General features: G+C 31.3%; 4 protein-coding genes across 5 annotated transcripts; 2 read left to right on the forward strand and 2 right to left on the reverse strand.

The window, feature by feature from the left end:
• Positions 1-1,375: 1,375 nt before the first annotated feature.
• LOC115712292 (putative F-box protein At1g32420) lies at positions 1,376-6,346 on the forward strand. The gene is made up of 3 exons (XM_061113108.1): positions 1,376-1,506; positions 2,500-2,572; positions 4,907-6,346. Exon 3 carries the CDS (start codon positions 4,910-4,912, stop codon positions 6,068-6,070), a length of 1,161 nt encoding a protein of 386 aa, XP_060969091.1. The 5' UTR covers positions 1,376-1,506; positions 2,500-2,572; positions 4,907-4,909; the 3' UTR covers positions 6,071-6,346.
• Positions 6,347-6,421: 75 nt separating this feature from the next.
• On the reverse strand, positions 6,422-10,411 carry LOC115715059 (uncharacterized). Of its 2 annotated transcripts, none has more exons than XM_030643850.2 (9): positions 10,008-10,411; positions 8,502-8,780; positions 8,307-8,409; positions 8,154-8,233; positions 7,979-8,056; positions 7,735-7,826; positions 7,094-7,205; positions 6,897-7,022; positions 6,422-6,797 (listed from the first exon to the last, which is right to left on the reverse strand). In XM_030643850.2, exons 1-9 carry the CDS (start codon positions 10,272-10,274, stop codon positions 6,678-6,680), a joined length of 1,257 nt encoding a protein of 418 aa, XP_030499710.2. In that variant the 5' UTR covers positions 10,275-10,411; the 3' UTR covers positions 6,422-6,677. The 2 variants fall into 2 exon arrangements, with proteins under 2 accessions (XP_030499710.2, XP_030499711.1); XM_030643851.2 differs by having other exon boundaries at positions 8,502-8,717; positions 10,008-10,409.
• A 2,448-nt stretch (positions 10,412-12,859) lies between these two features.
• Positions 12,860-16,558, reverse strand: LOC133037439 (uncharacterized). The gene is made up of 7 exons (XM_061114775.1): positions 16,402-16,558; positions 16,246-16,313; positions 15,409-15,481; positions 15,093-15,208; positions 14,888-14,989; positions 13,633-13,732; positions 12,860-13,246 (listed from the first exon to the last, which is right to left on the reverse strand). The coding sequence occupies exons 1-7, from the start codon at positions 16,483-16,485 to the stop codon at positions 13,070-13,072; spliced, it is 720 nt and encodes a 239-aa protein (XP_060970758.1). The 5' UTR covers positions 16,486-16,558; the 3' UTR covers positions 12,860-13,069.
• A 1,570-nt stretch (positions 16,559-18,128) lies between these two features.
• Positions 18,129-21,116, forward strand: LOC115712057 (beta-glucuronosyltransferase GlcAT14C). Its single transcript, XM_030640274.2, has 4 exons — positions 18,129-18,844; positions 19,407-19,479; positions 19,610-19,725; positions 20,342-21,116. The coding sequence occupies exons 1-4, from the start codon at positions 18,310-18,312 to the stop codon at positions 20,923-20,925; spliced, it is 1,308 nt and encodes a 435-aa protein (XP_030496134.2). The 5' UTR covers positions 18,129-18,309; the 3' UTR covers positions 20,926-21,116.
• The last annotated feature ends 3,678 nt before the right edge of the window (positions 21,117-24,794 follow it).

The raw sequence follows: 24,794 nt of genomic DNA on the forward strand, positions 1-24,794 counted from the left end.
TAATGAGTATTGACAAAAGTTCATGGGATACAAAATTTTTAGATGATTTGTTTGAAGAAAGGGATAAGAGGTTGATTATGCATATTCCTCTTTGTTCCAACCAGTCCTGTGATGTTTTGAACTAGTTTAGAGAACCGATTGGAGTGTGTTCTGTGAGAAGTACCTATCACTTACTTCAATACTTGAAAGGATTGTGCAATGAGGTGGCAGCGTCAGAATTTTAGAGGACCTTGTGGTCTTTGAATCTGCCACTAAATGTTAAAAATTTGATGTGGCAGGCATATTTTAACTATCTCCTAACATTAGCTTAGTTAGCTACTAAGCGAGTAACTGTTAACCCTCGTTGCCCACTAAGCGAGTAACTATCTCCTAACATTAGCTTAGTTAGCTACTAAGAGAGTGGGACTGAGGGGGTGCGACATTTGGGTGGTCCGAGAGAGTGGGGATGGGTCGAGGGTGTTGGTGCGGGTGGTCGGAGGTGGTGGTGAGGGTCGGAGGTCGGAGGTGGTGGTGAGGGTGGGCGGTTGTGGGATGCGAGATAGAGAAAGAGAGAGAGAGAGAGAGATGATGCAGAGAGAGTTTGAGGGAAGGAGAGAGAAAGGGTTTGAATTATGAGGGGGTATTTTTGGGGTTTTGGAAAAAAAAGTCATAGTTTTTTTAGTTTAAAAGGTTTTGGTTTAAAAATAATTTTTTTTAGTTTTTTAAGTATATAAAATCAAATTTCACTTTATAATTAGAGGAGTGCTACCGTCAACCTCCTGTTACAATCTCTTAGTCAACCTTGACGTCTGAAAACACGCGTCAGAATATTTTTTTTCACAACAATGTTCATTATGCTTACAGCATCATCCCTGTAAATTTTTGAAAAATTTCGAATAGTTTATAGTGTCGAAAATACGTTTGAAGTTTTTTAAACACGCGTGGTAAACTGAAATATCATGAACTCTGTTTTCGGTACGGTAAACTATTCAGAAATTTTCAAAAATTTACACGGATGATCCTATAACTATAACGAATACCATTATGAAAAAAAATTAAAAAAAATATTATGACATATAATTTTGAACGTAAAATAAATTAAAAAATTGTAATAGAAAGTTGTAAGTAGCATTTCTGTATATATTTTTCTGAAAAATTAATTACATGTTATGATTAGCATTTACTACTATACATTGATATGATTACTATTAATTAATTACAATAAGAGAGAATTATACATAAATGTAATAATAATTAATTAATATTAATATTAATACATATAAATTTGAAACGTGACACGTGTCAGATATCTGGAGGGCCATGATGATTTATTGATTTAATCACGTACCATCACCAACATCAACAATGGAAATGACCTTTTAGCTTCTTCTCTCTCTCTCTCTCTCTACTTTCTCTCTCCTCTGCTACCAAACCACTAGTACTACTACTACTACTCATGGTGGTCAGATCATGGTCTCACTCACTCTACTCTCAGTAATCCGCCATTTTTATGCTTCTTCTACTCTGGTAACAACCTCTCGTAACACGCCTTTATCTTTTATCTTCATCATTGTTTTCCTTCAAATTTATATATTGTTATTCTTATTGTTTGGCTCCCAAGAAAATCATGCTTAACACTTTAATTTCTCAGAATATCATATCATTATTTCACCACAAGCATCTTTTATAATCGATGATCGATCACTGTTTTTTTGGCAGTTAGAGTACGCTCTTCTCATTCATCTGCCATTTTTATTTATGCTTTTTCTCTTCTGCTAACGAGCTTTAATAAGACGCAGGCAGGGCGTTGAGTTGTTTGGTTCGTAAGAACATGGTGCTTTACTTTTCATTTCTAGTTTTCTCGGAAAATCATTTCACCAGAGAGTTCTTCTCTGTTTTCCTCTTTATTTTCTCATGGTCTAACATCATTAATCTGTCATTTTTATGCTTCTTCATTTTCTTCTGGTATATAAGAAGCTTTAATGATATTATTTTTAAACTCATCACTGCATTGGATTGGTTTGGTTTGATTTACTCTTAAAACGCCTTATTAAGGAGAATAATATCGATTTTGAGTTGTTTGGTTCGCAAGAAAATTATGTATTATTTTCTTTTCTAGTTTTCTCGGAAAATCATTTCACCAGAGTTAGAGAACTTATAATCACTGCTGTTATATATAATTTCTTTTTTCTTTTTGTACATGTGGAATTTTAATTTTCACTCAAAATAAAATAAAGAAGAAAACCTTTGAGCTTGGTCGATCAACTTTTCAGATGTTTACTCAATCATTTTCCGTTTGGTTGGCTAGAAATAGTAACCGAAAAATAAAGAAAAAAGAATGAAAAGAATAGAAAATTTTACTTTGAGAAAATGATTTTAATGTTTTGCATTGTTTGTTGTGAATATTTTACATTTCACAAGTTTTGAAACCTTTTTTTATTTTTTTGTAAATGTAAGAATTGTTTTTGATGTGATTTTCTGCTTAACTACATTTTCTCTTCATTCCATTATAAAATACAGGGGCTTGCTTATGAAGGAATGAAGTAAAGTGTAGTGTGTTCACAATCGAGAGTTGGGTTTGCTACTTTTAGAGGTACATTAATTATCTGTGGTTTATTTTATTGTAATGAAAACAAATTTAACCTTGTTGTTTTCTTAATTAGTTTTTTTGTAAAAAAAATAGTAAAGTTTATGGTATATTTGAAAAGAAACAAATTACTTTCTAAGCCATAAAACAAAGTTTATGGTATATAAGAATTGTTCCACCCTTACTTGGGCCTCGTAAATTCACGAGTGATTTTAATCACTTTATAAAAAAAAAAAAAAAAATTTGTTCCACCCTTAAATCTTGCTCTTTATTTGTTGTTATAAAAAAAAAATTTGTTCCACCCTTAAATCTTGCTCTTTATTTGTTGTTATAGTCCTAACTATATATCATTTGTTTCCTTGTTAATTTTAACTTAGTTCTTGTCCTAATAGGAAGGAGTAAATAGTCATTCATATCTACTTTTCTGCTATTTTATGTTTTGTGTACAGTCCTTTTACTTTAACACTATGGTAAGAAGGAAAGAAAATAAGTGGGATGGAAAAATTATGAAAGGAAAGAAAATTATTTTCTTGTATGTTGTTTGGTAAATAAGATGGAGAGAAAATTTTCCTAAATGGAAATTACTATTTTGTTTTTATAATTGTAATTTTAATAATTATTAGTGAAGGTAATTTTGTAATTTACACATATATTTTACCATAATCATTTTCTCTCCACTTTTAGGTGGATAAATTTTAGTGTACTCCACATTTTTCTCTCATACCAAACACACTTATATTTACATTCTCGTCACTTTTCTCTCTTAAGTTTTCTTTCCTTTTTATTTTTCTACCATACCAAACATATAGTAAAAGTAGAATGTGTGCGTAGTCAGCTTAAAATGTTTTAAGAGTATCTGTTTCATTTGTTCCTTATCTTAATTGAAATTCTATTTTTGAGGTTGAGTTTTGGCATCACTGTGATGCAATAGTTGATTATATGAGAGTTTTAACATCATGAAAAATATCCCTATGAATTATGATTTTGCCCTCTATGTGATATAGTCCTTAACACAAAACAAAACAAAAAAATTAACTTGGTCAAATGTTAGGAACATAAGTGATTCATCTAGCTCATCTCCATGACATTCTCTATAAACTCTACTTTTCTATTAATGCTATTTTATATTTTGTGGAATAGTTGATTGTAGGGTGCATGAAAGTTTTGACTATATGTTGTTGAATAATTTCAATTATGGTCTTTCATTATTTAGTATGATGACACAATCACAATGTATGATATATTACTTATTTTTTAAATCCTTGATTATCTGCATATATGTTTGCATAAGTGAAAAATTAATGGTGAAATATGATTGTGTTTCAAATTATGGTAATTTCAAAAAAAAAAAAAAATAAAAACTTTTCAAGCCATAAAACAGAGCCTCCATATATAAGAATTCTTACACTTTTAATTTTGCTCTTTATGTGCTGTTATAGTCCTAATAATCATGTCTTTCCTTGTTAATCTTAATAATAGGGATATAGTGATTCATCTATCTACTGTTCATAAATGAGCTCATCTAATGTCATTATCTATAAACTTATACTTTTAGTGCTATTTTATATTGTTTGTATTAATTCCATTTTATTTACTTCAAAAGTAGAGCTTTCCAAATTAAATTAATTTGCAAGTCAAATTAAATTTATAAGAGTATTTTTCATTTGTTTCTTATCTTAATTGAAATTCTATTTTTGAGGTTGAGTAGTGAGATGCAATATTTGATTATATGAGTTATATTCCTAACATCATGAAAAGTATGATTTTTCCCTCTATGTTCTATAGTCCTAAACATTATGTCTTTTTTATTATTATTTAATTATAAATTGGTCTAATAATAAGAGTATAGTGATTCATCTATACAGTTCATAAAAGAGCTCATATCATGGCATTTTCTATAAACTATACTTATCTAATAGTAATTTTTTTTAATATTTTGTATTCATTACATTTTACTTCAAAAGTAACTTTCCAAATTAAGTTAATTAGCTTCAAATTTTAAGGAGTATTATTTAGGTTGGTGTAATGGAAAGGTAATAGTAACAATAATGAAATAAGAATAGTAATAGAAATTGATTATAATGTTTGGTTTGGTATGAGAATGTAATTGAATAAAATGTGTATTGATTAAAATATTTTTGTTAAAATATTATTTTAACGAACAATGTATTTTTATTACTATTATGATTACCATTGAACCAAACATCACTTTAATTTGTTCATTATCTTAATTGAAATTCTATTTTTGTTAAATAATTTTATCTTGTCTTTTGCTTGTTTAGTATAGTAACACATGTTATACATATAAAATTAATGATAAAATCTGATTTTGTGTTTCAGAAAATGAGAAAGATAAAGTGCTTGAATAATGATGTATTCTTCGAAGTGTTATCCCTATTACCTACAAAGACATTATTTCAATTGAAATGTGTATCTAAAGCTTGGAACAACTTGATATCTGATCGTTCTTTTATTCAATCTCAATTACAAAGGACAAAGCTCTCTATCTCAGGATTCATCTTCCAAGACAAGTTCCCATGGCTCAACAAAGATATCAAAACTGTCACATATATTCCTGTTGATGAAGAAGACTTTCAATTCAAACAGAAAATCTTTGATTTTCTCCCTGAGGATGTTGTGGTATTGTCATCTTGTCACGGTCTCATTTGTTGCAGGAGTTGCTTCCCTACTCAAGACCCAACAATCTACATTTGCAATCCATTAAACAAGGAAATGACCAAACTGAGTTGGGATTCACTTGGAAATGACAGCATTATATCTTTGGCTTTTGATCCATCTCAAAATCCCATAGACATTTCTACAGAATTCAAGTTAGTGACAGTTGAGGCATTTGAGATTGGAGGAGAAGAAGAACAAGAAGAAAAAAAGTGTGTCACATTCGAAATATACTCTTCAAGAACAAAAGAATGGTTGAGATCAAGAGAGATTTGTCAATGCAACAATAACATATTAAACAACAAAAGTATCTTCATCAAAGGAATATTATATTGGCAAACAGATGGTGACAACATTCTCACATTTGATTTAGACAAAGAGTTATCTTGGTTGATATCAGTACCAGTTCCAGCTGCAGAATTCAAGACCATTCCTCAAACATGTATTGGTGAATGTGGAGGACAACTTAACTATGTCATGATCTCAGAAGAGGGACTTCATCTATGGTGTCTCGAGGACTCTTTCGAGTCTGAATGGACACTTAAGTATTGGAAATCGTTAGAGATGATGGAAAAAGAGTTTCCAAAGCTCTTCTACAACTTACGCGGACGAGTAATGCAAGATGTGAGCATTTGTGACACTCCATGGATGAATCCCATGGCTTTCAATGGTGGAATTTTGCTGCTGAGAGTTTCTGCCAAAATCTACTTGTATCACTTTGAAAGTGGTAAAATGGAAGTGGTTTGTGTTGCTCCTAAGTTGGGTTTGAGTGCCATGTTTCAACCTATTCTACTTCCTTATTCCATGAGCTTGGTTCCACTCAAGTAACTGACATTAACTAACACTACACATTTTGTTAGGTTTAAACCATTTTGGTTACAAGTTTTATATGCTTTTAGTATAAAAAGGTGACAAATGTTTTTGACCTCTAATGAGACTGTTGTATCAAACACATGCTATTAAAGTAGTTGTTAATTACTCAATTGACCAAAATTTAAGAAAAACTTCCAAAAATACTTTCATTTTACATTTTGGACTTTTTTATAGTAAAAATAATAAACCGTTTATTTTGGTTGTTTCATAATTATCATGAGATTAATTTCTCATTGAAACAAAATGTATTTTTGTAAATAAAAACTTTAAGCTATAAAATTGTAAATAAACATTAAAAAAAAGGTATTTATGAAAACTCCCCCATTGAATTTTCCATATTTTGCCACAAAATTTGTTACAAGAAAATCAAGCTTGACCTAATGGAAAAATCTTTCAAAATTATAGATAATAATAATCTACCATTGTTTACATTACAAGGAAAGAAAGACAAAAATGAAAAGAGAGACTTGTTTGCAAGCCATGAAATCTTATTATAAATATAAAAGAAAGGATTTTAATGTGTTGTTGAAAGCAGAAACCACTCTTCTTCTTCTTGATATTTTTACTTCTGCAAATTATATACTACTGGACCTTTCTTTATGAGCTTCCAAAGTGCAGCTTTTGCTTCTTCTAATGTCTCGACGGAATGCCCTTCATCGAACGAAACTCTCTGTATGTTGAACTGCATACGATAATCGAAATCAAATCAAGTTACAACTATACAAGGATAAAACAAAGGACATTGCAAAGTTATCGGTTTAAACGAAAAGACTATTAATACCTGTGCACCTTGACGAACCCGAACATCGGTTCCTTTGCTATCTATAGATATGAGTGCAGCATCATCCACTTCAGTTTCAGCAGATAACAGTTCTTTTAAAGGCTTCGAAAATATTGCATTGAGTTCCTGAAAAAAACCACAATAAGAAACAAAAGACTCGTAAAAAGAATGCATATCGCATAGAACAAAGTATGAACCTTTAGGTTCTGTTCGCCACCATCAACTGCAATCTTATCGGGCTGAATGGCTTCGTATTCCTTGACATCGACCCAAGCAACAGTACCAAACCCGCCAATGAAATATATGTCACTGCCAGTAAGGAATTAGCACAATTGAGTCCTAAAGAGATTCATTTATTGAAGAAAACTATAAAAACCGAAATGTGAATACTACACAGCTCAAGTCATGAAACCGATAAGGACTGATAAGGCTATGCCACCTAAATCTGAGTATGTGGAAATCGAGATGTAAACCAATTTTGAACTTTAAAACGCAGTAAATTGGGACGTAAAATACTCCACTTCGGGAAAAGCAAAGATCTAATGGAGTTGAAACCAATGTCTGATTAAACATGTTAGCTATGTCAGAACAATTGTTTGTGTCAAATTCAATTTCCCTCAATTAGCACAAGTAAAAAAAACTAGGCTTGATTATAATGAAGAGTCACCCCACGATTTGTCTCGACAAATAATGTTCGTTCGAAAAAGAAGTAAAAAACAAGGTATTGGTGTAAACGGTTTTTCCCACTAATCAAAGTTCATTAAACAGCTGAGAAATTAAGATTTTCTGTGGCCGAGCTCTATGCAAAGGCCGAGATCAAGACAAATTAATAGCGAACCTTATGTTTTGCATCCTAAAGTAGTAAAAATTCCCCCATTGTTGAGATGGCCCTTGCTGATGTTTAGCTATGTATTGCTTATGAGCCCACTCCTGCAATATGCAAACACCACAATGAGCAAAAAGAGAGAGAGAAACTTATATTCTGAATCCTTAAAAGGAACAAAATGATCTATAAGAGAAAACCCGAAAAACATGTATAGCCAAGTGGGGTGTCATTGTCGGATAATAAAATTAAAAGTAACCTGTTGGTGTTCTGGAAGTGGATAGACATCACCGAAAATTGTTACCCTTGCGTTTGACAATCCACTCCATCCGGGAATCTGTGAATTCTTACTTGTCACTAAAATCGATATAGAAGAAAGAAAACAAAAGCAAAGCTTGCCCGAATGCTTACACTCAAGAAAATCAATTACTTACCTGCACAACTAGGGTGCACCTCGGATCAGCTAGCAAATTCCGCGTATGGATGGCCAATGGAGAAAATGAAAATATAGGATCTGATGAGAAGTATAATGTCAGAAACCGAAATAAAAAGCAAACACAATTTAAAGTAAAGGATCAAAGACTTACGTCCAGAAGGATCGGGTGCAAAATCTACTAGCGAACCAAAAGGATAACCTTCACGTCGATGGTGCATTCGAGACATTACAGTGCATAAATGAGCAAACCTAGCCTTAAATTTAGAAGAAGATACAATGCAACAGATTCAGTTAAGAACATAAACGAATTAGTGAAGAAAAGAAACAATATCGATCCTTTCTTTACCTGCTCCATAAGATTACGAACAGCTAAGGCTGGACGAGGTAAGCCATGAGCTGAAGTAGCACTTTGTACACCACCCGATATAGGTGTTCTAAAAAGCCCGGCTCTAGTTCCTCCTGCTGCTGCAGCACTACTTCCACATTGAGATGAAAGAGACGAGTCCACGGTTGGTTCCAAATTTAAATGAGTGTCACTGTTTTTGCGTTGACTTAAATCACCCTTCAGAAGACAATATAGGCCATTAAAACTCTGAAGGAGCCATTCGATACTCCTAGACATTGTCTATTTCCCAGAAAGAAGAAAAGTAGTTCATTACATTTGATGAACATACATGGAGAACAAAGACATCCTTACACGGATACATACACAAACATGTATGTATATATGACCAACCCTTCTATGGAAGCATAGACTAATGTATAAAACGTTTCGAGTTAACCTCTCTACTACTCAAGAATGGTGTGTCACTGTCAATAGATTAAGAAACCAACAACTAGCAATGACAGTAAGTTCTTTTGTTTTGGTAATACACAAAAACAAAAATCAAATAAGTTAAAGATTGTGACAAGAACCCATTTCAAAGATAAAACTTGATCTAACATAAAACTCTCAACAAGAAAATTATTAAAAATTCTCTGACTGCTTTAACCCCATAATACAATTTATCACAATTTTATGTGTTAATAAACCATGAAATTCAAACAAGCCAAGCTACTTAAGATTCTATGGAGACTTTATTGCAAAAATTTAAACTTTATTGTCCCTTTTGAGGTGGCGTTTGGTTGGAGGTAATGAAATGGAAGATAAATATCATTCAATTCTTTGGTTGCATTTTAAAGTGTTAGAATATCATTTTAATGGAATGGTCGAGAGTGGAATGATTATTCAAAAAGACCATTCCAATGCAAGATATCAATTTTTTGTATCCATTTTAAATTTTATTCCATTCATATTCCCATTCTTATTCTAACTAAATGCCACCTAAGTGTTGTTAGTTGGTCAATGCCTTTGAAATCAAACATAGTGTACCAAGAGAAAAGCCACAAATTTCACACTTCTATAAGTTCAATTTAAAGCCTAAAAATATTCAGTATCACCTTGCATATTCATAATACTCAAAATCACAATGATATGAATCTCTACATAGCTTAACCAATAATATACTAAAGTTCATTCACTTCCCAATTTTCTTAAATACTAAATATAAACAAAAACACTCAAAATGCACTCAAAAGCTTCATGAATCAAATCACAAACTTGCACTTGAAGCCTCAAAATATGAAATCAAATCACAACTTTCACACTTCAATAATTCCAATTTAAAGCCTAAAAATTCTCAATATAACCTTACATTCATAACATTCAAAATTCTCAATGATAAAAAATCATTATAACTATATAGCTTAAAACAAAACCAACACCCAAAATTCATTCATTCCCCAATTTTAAAAAACACTCAAAATGCACAATAAAGCTTCATGTATCAAAATCAAAAATAAAAATCATTACTTGAGAGAGAGAGACAACATCTTCAGAAGAAAGTAAGCCAAACCCATTATTCAATGGCTTGTCATCCTCAGTTTCACCGGACCCAGAAGCCTCACTGGGAGTGGGGACAGCATGAGTACGAAGTTTATAAAGACCACAACTTTCACTGATTTTCAAGCACCCAATTCGCTTAGTGATTGTTCTAACTGAAGAAGATTGAGTATTATTGATAAGTGGATGATGTTCTGGAAAGTTGGGAATAAACACAGAGTTTGCCAGGGCTTCCATGGAAGACAACACAAAGAGAAAAAAAGATGTTTTTTCTTTTTGTTTTGGGTTTGGAAAAACCTTTTTAAATACAGAAAGAGAGAATGAAAGAAAGGGTTTTTCGTTGTGGGTTTTGTGAAAGAGAGAGTGGGAGAGATTCTCCCCCCTTTATTTTCTTTATTATTTATTTACCCTAATTTAGATTTTTTTTTTATTTTTGATTTTGTTTTTCTTTATGGGTTTTTGGGTTTAATTTGAATTTTGTCAACTTGTACATTTCAGATGTAATAAATTATGCATTCTAAATTTTTTAGGTCGTCAAAAATTTTATTCAAACTGTTAAGATTATTAGATTTAAAGATTTTTATCTAATTTTATTAAACAAAATTTGATGTAGATAAAAATTTAAGGATTTGTTTGGAATGTCGTATTTGGTCTTATATTGTATTGTATTTTATGCAATATTTTTATGTAAAACTATATGTGGTATTAATTTTCATAGACACCTAAATATATAATATTTTAGTATAAATTAAAGTTTAACATAGTATTATATAAAAATATGATATATAATACAATTCAATATAATACAATACAATACAACCTAATACGCCGTTCCAAACGAACTCTAAAGGCATAATTTTATACTTTTAAAAGTTCAGGGGTATGATTATATCAAAGTTCAAAGACAAGATTTAGTACATAGACAATCATCACATTAGTAAAAGTCTTTAAATTTAGTACAAGATTTAGTACAAGTCTTTAAATTCAATAATTTTAATAATTCGAGAGAAATTTTTAGCAGCTTAAAAAATTTAAAAGGTATGATTTAGTACATGTTATTGGATAACAATTCTAATTAGCTTTTATTTTGGGTTTCTTGTTCGATCTCTGAACAAGGCAATCAATTGTTTGACTTATGCTGCTTTTTATTTTTTAGATTATCGATTTAGTGAGGGATTTATCCTAGCTATTATACTATTTTGTTAGCGAATTTACACATTTAATAAATAATAAATTTTCAGTTAATTTTCTTGACAGAAATAAATAAATAATTTAGTTATTTTTTAGATAATGCATTTAATTTTTGATTCTATATATTAATTTTTCCTTTTTCTTATTTTCACAATAACTTTTTTCCTTTTTTCTTTTCTTAATGATAAGATTTATGTTTTTGCTTTTCCATGATTAGAATGATAAAATTTGTACATATATAAAAAGTGTTAAAAGACTTTATTATTACTTCCCTTTCCTTCACTTTCCAAAATATTCTCATTCTTCTTTATTGTGTAATTAATTTCTTCCAAACATGGGAAAAACATAATAGAATAATGATGTTTATCCATAATCCTTTAGTAGGAGATATCTATCTACTTTACTTCATATATGTAAATGAATTTCTATATTATTCATTAGGAAGAATATTTTTTAAGAAATAATACTTAGGATAATAGTAAATTTTTAATTTATACAATGCCAACTTAATCATAATATACTATGCAAGCCATTTTTTATAATACTATACACACATAAATTATATTAATATAATTAATATTAATCACTATTTTTTTTTCTTTTTTTGCAGCTCACTTAAGAATAGAAATAAGGCGATTAATAGAGGAGAAATATTCCACTAGCAAATAAAGATTTTCCACTAAAACATGCTTTTACAGGAACTCATTTATTTTAAAAAAATAAATTACATAAAAATTAAATATATTATAAATATTAATAATTTATTTAAAAGTTTATTAATAAACTATAAAAATACATAAACGTATATATATAAGTATAATAATTAAAATAATATTTTAAAATAAATAAAAAATTTAACAATCCCATGTAAAGGTGTACTATTTCATCCCCTCACTCATTTTACTATAGAAAATTATTCATGTCTCCGCCCCATTCTCCATTTAGATAGAGAATCTCTACTATTAAAGACAGGTACGCAAGTCCCATACTTACAGTCAAATTTCCATTCAAAAGTGCACTAATATAACAAAGAATTTTTTTCATAAATACCCCCAAAAAAATACAAATCTAATATTCGTAAATAAAAAAATTAACATGATATTCTAATATGCTTGTATTTATCAACTTAAAATTGTGTATATAATTCCGGCAAAAAAAAAATACCCTATATATTATTTTTAATTTTTTTTTTATTTTTACGGTTTGAGTTGCTCCGGTAGTTGCTATGTAGATTTCCGTAAAAATATATAAAAAAAAACTATTTTAAAATGTAAAATTAAAACCCCCCAAAAAAAGATTAATTTTTTTAGTTGTGATTAAAAAATAAAAACAATAAAATCTTCCAATGAATACCTTGAGGTGACAAATTTAGTTATAAATATTCCAACACTAATGAGGGTCATAGTCTTTACTTATGCAATTATGCTTAGACATATAATTTCTTAATACGTTTTTTCTTGTCCCTTTGAAAAACTACTGAAAATAAATATATATTCTTTTTGTTTTACACAAAAACAAAGCTATTTCTTCCTCATGATACTAGTGAAATTTTGGCATTTAAAAGCTTAGAGATATAGAAAATGAATATATTTTCATCATCAAACAAAACACACTCATATCGATAATTGATGTTAGTTAAATTAAATATTATTATTGTAGACCAACCAAATCATCACATCCTATGCATCATTACAGTTAATTTTTCTGTTAATAATTTGATTAGAAAAGGGTAAAAAGAAGACTATATACTTTGGAATACAAATACACAATCAATTTAGAAAAGAAATGGAGAAAACCCAAAAAGGATGTTCCTAAGCAAAGCAAAGCAAAGCAAAGCTCAATCAAGTGACACGAATCAAGAGCACAACCATAATGAAGATACAAATCATAACAAACATCAATAGCCATGTCAAGCATGATGTTGCAGAGCTCTTTGAGTATATTTCCGATGCTCGAGAAGTCGCGTGACCGGTGCTTGCCAAGCTACGTTCGATGGCCTCTTCTGTCGAATCGAGTATCTGCGCTCACACACACACACACACACACGAATTGGAGAATATCAGCAACTCAATGCTTGGAATTTCGAAGTGAAAAACAGATGGCTTGTGGCGATTGCAAGAACTTGTACATAACATCAAATTTTCGGGGGAACCGGTTTCTGTAACTTATTACTCAAAGCCATGCATCAGGCATTTCCTGTTTTGTTGATTATCAAAGATAATTGCTTGATGTATTACAATAAATATATTCCTCTTTTTTCAACCTCTAAAACACGATTTCAAGCCATGCTGCCCCGTCGTTAAGTTAGGCCTTAACTCAATAATCTTAAAGCCAAATTATAATACAGCATTTAATTTAAGAACTGTTACATAAAGAATTGAAAACTATGATATGATAATCTGACCTTTTCACTGTTTTGCACTGACTGGCTCACCAAAATGCTACTCTCTTTGAGTTGCCTAGCTAACCCAACCATTTCATCAGTTAAGTCCTCTTGAAGTTTCCTATTATACATAGCAGAACAAGAAAAACCAGTAATTATGATTTCTTAAATAAATAGATACAAGTGTAACCAAAACATATATTGATATGGAGACATTTTTATATAGAGAGATTTATTTTCTCATACAAAAGTAACAATGTCAAAACCTAAGCATAGCCATTACACAAAATTAATAAGCTTATGTAACTGTTTACATGACCAAAAACACTATTCGTGTCAATAAATTTTCGATCCTGCAGCGATCGGTTAGACCCCAGGATATTAGTAGAAGAGGGTGAGACTAACTGAGATTAAGCGAAATTGATTCACAGCGTCATGGAGAGTCCCAGGCTCTCGAATTCCCGTGAAACTTGACTCTTGATATTTTCTACCAATCAATAATATCTCTTCAATACTTCTGTTACTGCTAGATAGCTCTACTATTCTATAATTCAGTTACTGTTCTATTGGGTTTGCTTAGCTACCGGACTCGGGTCTTGATCACAATCAAGTTAACATTCTTCCTCTTTTTTCAACTATTCAATTCTACAAGAACAAACTACCAAAGAATAGCATGTTCAAAAGCCAGAAACAAAACCGAAGCAATTGGTTTCGATTCATGACCTGCACTCCCCTAACTTGGTTCTAACAAAGTTTTTCGTTCTCATTGGAACCAATGGAGCTAGTATTACTTCCATTAAATGAACTCAACTAACCATAACTTTATTAGATTACTTCAGAGTTATTATAATAAAAAGTTTCATGAGAACAGTCATGCTATGAACTGAATGCAACTGTAGTCAAGAAAAAGTGTAAGTGATGAGAACCGAATACTCCAAACTCAAGAAAACCAACCAATAAAACAGACTCACAATAGCATCAAGAACAATGAAACAGTAGCAAATAGTAGCCAAACAGTAGAGTATTATATTGACTATATGAGAAAACTAATTACAAATTAATGGGAGCCCTTAGGCCCCTTTGATGCAAAGGGTTTTACTCAATTCATTGCATAACTTTTCTATTTACCATTCAATTCTCCTCAATACATTTAGTCACATCTCTTTTATTTGCTATACTCAACCTCACCATACTAATACTGGGGTCTATCAGAAAGCAGAACAAAATGGAAGAAATTGAGTACAAATATAAAGCCTAAAAGGGGAAGAGTAAATACCTGTGCTTTTCGATATGTGCTTGTGCCATGGCATCCAACTTGATAGGTGCTGAAGAATTAGCATCATTAGCCTCAGCTTTATCTTCAAAATTTGAGCCAGGCCTGCATAAATCAATAAATTAATAAACACGAAAACAAGGTGAAAATGATCATCTATAGGAGCCGAAGCAAAATCTACAGTATCAACAACAAAAAATCAACTTACACAGATCTCCTTCTCAGTCTTAGAGATGGGGAAATGCGAGTTTCTTCTTCTAATTCAACGGAGCTTCCTTTTACAGAAGTACTTGCTAAGGACTCTTGAGGAACTTCCAAATCAGGCTGGACATAATATAATAGTCCGACAAAGCAATAATTATTTTATTTCATCCTTAAGTTGAATGCATAGACAAAGCAAAGGAATGAACTCAATTTGAAAAATCCCTTAAAAAGATTGAAAGCAAGAAAGTTAAACTATGTTGATCCTAAAGAAATCTAATGACCCCATAATAGAATAAAATTACATATACATGTGTACATACCATCATGGAACTTAATTTTGAAGCAATGGCTTCAATCTTTTCTGAATAGTCACTCACCATAGCTTTTGAAACTCTAGAAAGAAAGAAAACAACAATTAAATAGGCCTACCTGAAAATTATAAAGTTAACAGAAGAAAACATTAGCATTGAAAATGAAAGGAGCAACTGAGTCTTGGTGGAACTAACAATGGAAAATAAGGGTGGAAAGAAAAAACGCAGGGAAGAGGGGCGGAACAGAAAATGATGGGAGTAGAGAATTGATCTCAACAATGCAGTTCTAATTTTTTTTTCTCCCAGACAACATTAATAATTTGAATCCATAGTATCAGATAAAAAGTTGGATCTTCCATGTATCATCAAATATTCCTTCCCAGAAAGAGCTAACTCAAAGTGCCTAAATTACTGGCTTATTATACCCATGGGCCTATCACATCACACACACAAGATATTTCTTGGTAGGCAATGAACTTGTTCCAGACTGTTTCATTCACCCAATAAACTCTCTTAAGAGTCAACAATGTAAATTTCTCACAGTTTAGAATCAAAATCCCCCCCACACAAAAAGTCACAAAAAGACTTGATCTAATGCAGAACAGAACTTTTGAAACAGTAAGCTTTAATTGAATATAAGTTCCAATGATTTAAACCCATGTTAACATTGTTGTGCAGCATCCCAATAGTCAATCAAATCAGTAAGCTCACTCCAATCTCAAACCATAAAAAAAATACTACATTGAAATTTTCATTTCAATTTCAAATATGGAAATCAATAATTCAAATGGTTAACTGGAAGTGTGTGTATATATAAAGAGTAAGAAGAATAATAGGTGAACAAACCTTGGTAAGCCTTCTGCTGTTCTTTCTTCAGCTAATTGTTCTAACTGTTCTCTTAAAGTAGCAACATACTGTAAAACAATGAGAGGACAAAAAATGAAGCTAATTCAAAACTTAAACAAAAGCTAGAGAAGTTAAGAGTTGAAGAAGTATATATACATGAATAAGCTTTGCTTGGTTCTGCTGTTTAGGGGCAGTAGCAAGTAATCTTCTTAGATTTACTTCCGTTTTGCTAGTTCCCATTTTTCAGAAACCTACCAAAAAACAATCAAAAACTCATTTTTAGGCCCCAAAAAGATAACAAATTATCTGAATTGACAGTAAAACCAAGTGTTATTGAGAATGTTAAGCATTATAATTCTACCCTTTTGCTACTGTTCTTAATTAATTGCTAGGAAATTCCTATCAAGTGTGTGTCTATCATCATTAATCAACTCTTTTTTCATGTCCAATACGGTTTGATTTGAGGTGTGGCAATTTACACATTTGAACGTCTTTATATAATAACTCTTTTTCATAATTTTGTTGGAAATATGGAACCAATCTCACAGCAGATAACACGGTCAACATTAATCTCCATAAAAGAAAATAATTTTAATTGTACCCTACCTTTGTTCCTTGGACTTTCTCCGACCCTTGTACTAATCAATGAGACTAAACATTGTGGCTTTGGTCAGGGACGTTGATAATTCTTTTATTTTTTTTTCATAAATAAATTTAATTAATTTAAATATAAGCAAAAATAATGCTAATAATTAAATTTAAAATTAAAGTGAAGAAAATTGACTATTTATTTATTTAAAAAATACACATCTATGATTAATTTGAAACTAGCTTAAATCTAAAGATAAACAATAAATAATCCCAAAAGTAAAAGTTTGAGAAAGTTTTCAATCACACAAAACACGCATTATGTTGTTTAAAAAGTTCTTAACTACTTTTTTCATATGAAATAAAATTTTGGCAAAAACATTATGAATTGAACAAAACCATAACATAATCCACTTTCTTGATCACGATGATTATGGGCTTAACTTCATTAGTAACTCTAACTTATGCAATAAAAAAACATATTTGTATATAACTTTCATTTCTTCTCTTTGTCAACTAATAATTGAAGTTTGTCCTTTTGTCTAGGCCCCACTTTTCCAACATAAAATTGTTAAAAAAACACTCTGGGTGGTTAGTACCACACGATATAGTGTATCATATTATTATTAGTGTAATTTATTATCGAATTTCACTTATTTTAATCAAAGAGTATTGTTATTAGACACTAGTGATATTTAACACTACCACGAAGTGGTACTTTACGAATAGTTAACAATATTTTATGATAGTTATAAAATTAATGAGTATTGTTATTAGGCATCATGATGATCAGTACTACAAATAGTTAACAGTCGTTTATAATTATTATTTAAGGAGAATTGCTAAAGGGTACATATGGTGACTAACACTTTTGTGAGATGTGATATTGCTATTGATGCAATTTCATAACGGATCCCACTTATTTTACTTTAATAAAAATTATAAAAAATCGCAAACCAATTATGAAGTGTCACCTTCTAGTGGTGCTAGATACTTTAGTGCCCCGTAGCAATGCTGTTATTGAAGTGAAATAATTGTGTCAATAGCAGTTTGTTATTTCAAGCACTATTAATGCATTTTCACATTTTTCATATTATAAAAAAATCACTATGATACATAAATTAGCAATGCTCTTAATAAAAAGTGGGACAAGCATCATGGACAATTCGTTTCCTTATTCACAACGGCTTCTTTTATCAACTTTGAAACGTTTGTCCTTTTTTAATTATTTTGCTTTAACATCAAGTTTTTAAGAAAGTAATAAATATAGTTTTGGTAGTTAAAACATCAAAACATCTTCTTCATAATTAGTGTACCTTTTTTCTCAATTCATTTAATAAATAAACCTTCACCTTATAATGATGATGATGAAATAATAGCCACTTTGTATATCTATGTACACATATTTTCTCAAACATCTTTCATTTCAATACCCAACATTCTTTTCTTCTTTAATTTTTTTTCTTGTAATTTACAATGAGAAAATACCATCTTCTTTCACTAATCTCAAGCTATTGCCTATGGATTCTTGCATTTGCATTTAGTTTAGTGTTATTAGGAGCAATTTCAAGGTCAACACAAAACATATTTTCCGAAAAAGTCAACGATTTTCAAGTTCCAAGAAGAAATACTAATAGAATAATCCCATCAAAAGAGAAAGGAAATCCTCCAATCCTTGCTTATTGGATTTATGGTACTAATGGAGACAATGAGAGAATAATTCGGCTTTTAAAGGCGATATATCATCCAAGAAATCGATACCTACTTCAACTTGATTCGGGTGCTTCAGATCACGAAAGAGAGAGTTTAGCGCTTTTTGTTCAATCAGAGAAAGCGTTTCAAGCTTTTGAGAATGTTGATGTTGTTGGAAAGAGTTATGCAATAAACGAGATTGGATCGTCGGTTGTTGCAGCAACGCTACACGCTGCAGCGTTGCTTCTCAAGATTAATTCGGATTGGGATTGGTTTATCACATTAAGTGCTGCTGATTATCCACTAATGACTCAAGATGGTAATTCAAATTTCTTCTCTCCCTTTATGTTTTTTGAGTTAATAACTATTAAGAATTGAAAATTTTCACTTATAGTAAACTTTTAGTCCCCAAAACATTGCATTATAACATGTTAAATAGCTTTGCATTATTTTGTAATTTCTGTCTTGTGCTTTTTGTTTGTGTTTGGTTTTCTCAAGTTGCCTTTATGGTATTTTTTCCCCATAAGCAAGGGTTCATAATAATTTCAGCTCACTCTAAGATAAATAACCTCTGTTTTTTAAAAAAATGTGAACATTTAGACACATTAATTAGATTTTATTAGATTTTAGCTTTTTTACATGTTAAAATTACACTTAATCTGCATATACAATTGTGTATAGGGTAGCTAATCAAAAGTTCATTATGTTTATGAATCCAACCAATTTCTATGTTCAAAACTTAAAAGTATATGAAAGTATTTCTACCAAGCTTTTGGTGGGCATTTTCAGGTCCAAAATCCAAACTTTTAGATGCCACTTTCCTATTTAGATTAGAGCCCATAACAAAAAAAAAAAAGGTTAATCTTTTTAGTATTTTGCAGATCTTCTCCATGCTCTCACTTTCTTGCCAAGAAATCTCAATTTCGTTCGATACAATGCAAGTCGATGGAAAGAGTAAGAAATTTATCAAACTATTTTATTTTTTGTTTAGAATCATCATTACACACAATGCCTTTTACTTTTTTGTATTAGATCATAACAATTTTATGTGACACTATAAATTATTGTGTTGTATTTGGTGTAGGAGACAAACTGCCAATCGAATTGTTATAGATCCAAGTTTGTATAACAAAAAAAGCAGTCCAATTATGTATTCTGTAGAAACTAGACATACCCCTGAAGCTTTTACTGTATTTGGAGGTTAGTAATATTATTTTTTTACTTTTACTTCATGTATATATGGTTATGTTATTTGTGAAGAACTTAACTAGAATAATCATAGTATTTTTCCAAAAAATAAACTTTCTCGAATGATGAGAGATTATGATAAATCAAATTCAAAAAGTCAAATTCCATTAGTAACTAAAGACTTGATCTATAAGAAGGTAAAAAGAAAGTGCTTTTGAAAGTATCATAATTTATATATTGTTTTGAAAAATATCATTTTTTAATTTATACCCAAAAAAACAAATCATATTGCATTAGATGTTCCATATGTTTCTTTATTTTTGACTTTTAATTTATTAGACCCTATTTGTGTGGTAACATTTACAAGTTATAATTTAAAATTAATTAGTAGTACATGAAAGAGAGTCATGTATAGAAAAAATTACACAGTATGATTTTGAAAAATTAATAAATTTTTATGGTTTTTGTAGAAATATATGTAGTAGATAATTTAAAACATCCCCATTATCATATATATATTATTTATGTTAGCTTAATGAGGTCACTAATATATTCATTCATTTTCTCTTTGTTTAACATATAATCTTATTATTATTTTTATTTTTTGGTGGTCAATCAAATCAAATAGGTTCTCCTTGGGTGATTTTAACAAGAGAATTTATGGAGTATTGTATCCAAGGATGGGACAATTTACCAAGAAGATTACTAATGTACATAAGCAATGTGATATACCCTCTTGAGTCCTACTTCCACACACTTCTATGCAACTCAAATTTATTCAAAAATACCACAATACTCAACGATGACCTAAGTTACACACTTTGGGATTCAACATTTGAGATCTCTCAACTCCTCACCATCTCACATTTTGACCAACTCATGTCTAGCACCGGAACATCAGCTTTTGCAAGACCGTTCGAAGCAAATGATCCAGTGCTAGACAAGATCGATGTCACCATTCTCAACCGAACTCGAAAGGGTTTTGTCACTGGAGAATGGTGCAGTTCTGTTAGTGATCATGAAAACGAAAAAGAGAGTAAGAAGAAGTTATCGTCATCATTGTTAGATGATGAGTTGAGTTGTCAAAGTTGGGGAAGCATTGACATTGTGAAGCCTAGTTCTATTGGAGTTAATTTGGAAGTGTTTTTGACTAAACTTGCTCAAATTAACACATTATTTGGATCTTCTATTTGTTCCAAAGACAATAAGTAATGATGATTTATCAATCTAGAAAAGTAGTAAAAAAAACACAAGTTTTTGATATAGCTAGATATCATTGGCCATTTGCATCTTTTTTTGCTTGTTGTAAAGAAAAAAAAAGAAGCAAAAGTGTAGATTAATTTTATGATAGCAAACATATGTTATCAAATAAAATTTTAGTAGTGACGGATTTTTTTTTTGGGGGGGGGGGGATAATGAGTAGAATAGGCCAATTGAAAATATAATCTTATTATTATTATTAATTTACAAGTTATTTTTTATCTATTTTTAGGATTTTCTATAAAGACATAAAAAATTAATAAAAATAACATAAAAAAATTATAAAAAATAGTAACAAAATAATAAAAGTAAAACATAAAAATACATTATGTTACAAATTAACAACCTCAGCTTGATTTGAAATATGAAATTAATAAGACATATAAACCAGAAAAATAAAAACCAGCAAGAAATTAATAACAGAGAAAAGAAAATAAAAGACACAAGAGGATTTAGAGGGGTTCGAACTTTCCTCTACAATTGGTAGAGAGCCTATTCCCCTTGAACTCCCTTCAAGGAATCCTTTTCACTATGATTAATGGCAGATTACAAACTTGGTTCAAGATAACTTGAACTTGATACAATGGTGATCTTTCTCCCTTGAGCAATATTCAAATGAAACTTAGAGCACTTAGGAAACACCCTTGAAGACCCTTGCTTCTTTCTGGTTTCTCAATTCTGCTCCTCTCTCTTTCATCTCTAACCTTCTTGCTACAAGATACAATAAAACCTCACCATACAATAGTCTCTCCCTGATTTTCACTCAATCTTATTTCTGCACTAACTAAAAAAAAAAAAAATTGATCCAAGGCCTCCTTTTATAACATAAGGAACCTGGTTACAAAAGGTTGTTACATAACAGAAAGAATTAACTAAAATAACTGAAAAAACAGCAGCAAACAAGAGAGGCCAAGAGAAGTGTCTTAATACATGCCATGTCATCTTAGTCTTTAGGTAGAAGGTTTATTTAGGACTGATATAACAACAAATTCCACCTCAGTTCTAGATAAACCTTGAAAGAAAAAATTCCCTGAAGATCATGGTTCTAGGTGACAATCGGATTAGCCTTTTTCCATACTTAGAAGTTTCACACGATCGAAACTTGCTAAGTGTTAAAACCTTTGTTCCCATATCTGCTGGGTTCTCTTCACTAGGCACTTTTTCTATGTTGATTTGCCCTTGTGTAACTTTCTCTCTAATGAAGTGATACCTTACTTCAATATGCTTTGTTCTGTCATGAAAGACAGGATTTTTACAAAGATATAGAGCACTTTGGCTATCTGTGAAAACAGTAGCTTTTCCAACATAGAGTTTTAGCTCTTTTAACATGCCTTGAATCCATAGACCTTCTTTGAGAGCTTCTGTTGCAGCAATGTACTCAGCTTACGTGGTTGAAAGAGCTACAACGGGTTGAATTTGTGATTTCCAACCGACACAATTTCACGAAATTAGAAATACATAGGTACATTGTTGATTTTCTTGAGTCTCTATCTCCTGCAAAGTCAGAATCTACAAAGCCTTCTATCTGAACTGTGTCTTGATTTCTTTTAAACTTTAATCCCAGATCAGTAGTCATGTTGATGTATCTTAGTAACCACTTCATAGCGACCCAATGAAGTTTTCACAGGTTCCCCATGTATTTGCTTAGAACACTTGCAGCATGTGCAATATCAGGTCGAGTACAGACCATGGAGTACATGAGAGAACCTATAACATTCGAATATGGTATGTCCTTCATATCATTCTTCTCCTTTTCTGTCTTTGGACAATTTTTGTTGCTTAACTGAAATTGACTTGACAGAGGTTGAGTAGCAGGTTTTGAGCCATTCATTTGAAACTTGCTAACTACCTTTTCAAGGTAGTTTTTCTGACTTAGAAACAGAGTGTTCTCCTTCCTATCCCTCTGGATATTCATCCCAAGTATCTTACTTGCAGCCCCCAAATCTTTCATTTCAAATTCAGATTTCAGAATCTCTTTAATTCTTTCTACCTTTGTTCTTTCTTTGCTAATCAATAGCATGTCATCTACATATAGTAGAAGGTATTCAGCTTGAAGAATACTTGAACCTTTGTAGTATAGACAAGTGTCATACATGCTTCTTACAAAACCATGTTGTGTAATAAAAGAGTCAAATCTTTTATTCCATTGCCTTGGTGCCTGCTTTAATCCATATAAGGATTTTTTCAAGTGACAAACATAGTCCTTAGCACTTCCTTTTTCATAGCCTTCTGGCTGTTCCATAAAGATTTCTTCTTCTAGATCTCCATTTAGGAATGCTGTAGTGACATCCATTTGCTCAAGTTCTAGATCATATTGAGCAACCAGTGCAAGCATAATTCTTATTGTCTTGTACTTCACAACTGGTGAGAATATCTCATTAAAATCTATGCCTTCTTTTTGACTAAAGCCCTTTGCAACTAGCCTTGCCTTATACCTTGGTTGTTCATCTTCCCCCATTCCTGGTTTTACCTTGAAAAGCCATTTGCAGCTTATTATCCTTCTCCCATGAGGTCTTCTTATCACAATCCAAGTCTTGTTCTTGGTTAGTGATCCCATTTCATCATCCATAGCTTTGTTCCAAAGCTTGGCTTCTTTACTTGTTATTGCTTCAAGATAGTTCTTTGGCTCAATTCTGGTCAGATCAGTAGCAGTTATAAATGCATATGCAAGCATGTCAGCAAGAGCATTAAATCCATATCTCTGTGTTGCTTTTGGCACCCTTCTTTCCCTGTCTCGAACTAGCTGATAATCCTGAATATTTGAAGCATTTTCTTGGTCAGGTTCCATGTCTTCTTCCTCATATTCAGCTGGTGCATCATGAGGTTCCACCTGATTAGGGTTAGGTGTTTGTTGTGTTGGTTCCAGGTGTTCCACCTGATTTGGATTTGGTGCATTCATCTGGCTTGAGATACCTGTAGGGTTAGTGCTAATATTTTCTGCATCATCAATAGAATTGTTAGTAGATTTCAGACAAGGGAATTCATCTTCCCTAAAAATTACATCTCTACTATTTATTGTTTTGAAACCTTGATCATCTTTTAGCCAAATTCTATAACCTTTAACACCTTGAGGATATCCTAAAAAAACACCTTTCACAGATCTAGGTTGTAGTTTACCTTCACTTTGATGAGCATAGGCTGTACAGCCAAATACTCTTAAATTTGACAGATCTGGTGGTTTGTTTGACCACTTCTGTTCAGGTGTCAAGAACTCTATTGCTGTAGAGGGGCTTCTATTCACCAGGTATGCTGCAGTCATGACAGCTTCTCCCCAAAATTTCTTGGGTAGTCCAGAACTGAACATCATGCACCTTGTTTTGTTGAGCAATGTTCTGTTCATCCTTTCAGCCACTCCATTTTGCTGTGGAGTTATTCTCACTGTTCTATGCCTTTGTATCCCATGATTTCTACAAAACTCATTAAACTCATCATTGCAAAATTCTAGTCCATTGTCAGTTCTTAGATTTTTAATCCTTCTCTCTGTTAAATTTTCAATCAATAACTTCCATTGTTTGAATTTATCAAGTGCTTGATTTTTAGTTTTCAGCAAAAATATCCAAACTTTTCTAGAGTAATCATCTACAATAGACATGAAATAAGAGTTACCTCCATGAGTTGGGATTTTTTCTGGACCCCATAGATCAGAATGCACATAATCTAAAATTCCTTTAGATGTGTGTTTACCTACTTTGAAGTTCAATCTATGATGTTTACCCAAAATACAGCTTTCACAAAAGTCTACCTTGCTGATTTTGTCCTTTCCTAGCAGCCCTTGATCATAGATGACTTTCAAGCCCTTCTCACTTATGTGTCCTAATCTC

The sequence above is a fragment of the Cannabis sativa genome, chromosome 4, assembly GCF_029168945.1.
Source record: "Cannabis sativa cultivar Pink pepper isolate KNU-18-1 chromosome 4, ASM2916894v1, whole genome shotgun sequence".
NCBI classification, from domain to species: Eukaryota; Viridiplantae; Streptophyta; class Magnoliopsida; order Rosales; family Cannabaceae; genus Cannabis; species Cannabis sativa.

What these genes read in the sequence shown, in the direction of transcription:
- LOC115712292 (XM_061113108.1), top strand. Translation starts at nt 4,910, where the DNA reads ATGAGAAAGATAAAGTGCTTGAATAATGATGTATTCTTCGAAGTGTTA.
- LOC133037439 (XM_061114775.1), bottom strand. Translation starts at nt 16,485, where the DNA reads ATGGGAACTAGCAAAACGGAAGTAAATCTAAGAAGATTACTTGCTACT. An exon ending in ACCAAGCAAAGCTTATTCAT is followed by an intron (nt 16,314 to 16,401) that starts GTATATATACTT and finishes ATTGTTTTACAG; the next exon opens with TATGTTGCTACTTTAAGAGA. An exon ending in GCACATATCGAAAAGCACAG is followed by an intron (nt 13,733 to 14,887) that starts GTATTTACTCTT and finishes TATGTATAATAG; the next exon opens with GAAACTTCAAGAGGACTTAA.
- LOC115715059 (XM_030643850.2), bottom strand. Translation starts at nt 10,274, where the DNA reads ATGGAAGCCCTGGCAAACTCTGTGTTTATTCCCAACTTTCCAGAACAT. An exon ending in ATGTTGTCTCTCTCTCTCAA is followed by an intron (nt 8,781 to 10,007) that starts GTAATGATTTTT and finishes TCTGGGAAATAG; the next exon opens with ACAATGTCTAGGAGTATCGA. An exon ending in GGTGCACCCTAGTTGTGCAG is followed by an intron (nt 8,057 to 8,153) that starts GTAAGTAATTGA and finishes AAGAATTCACAG; the next exon opens with ATTCCCGGATGGAGTGGATT.
- LOC115712057 (XM_030640274.2), top strand. Translation starts at nt 18,310, where the DNA reads ATGAGAAAATACCATCTTCTTTCACTAATCTCAAGCTATTGCCTATGG. An exon ending in TCCACTAATGACTCAAGATG is followed by an intron (nt 18,845 to 19,406) that starts GTAATTCAAATT and finishes AGTATTTTGCAG; the next exon opens with ATCTTCTCCATGCTCTCACT. An exon ending in AATGCAAGTCGATGGAAAGA is followed by an intron (nt 19,480 to 19,609) that starts GTAAGAAATTTA and finishes TATTTGGTGTAG; the next exon opens with GAGACAAACTGCCAATCGAA.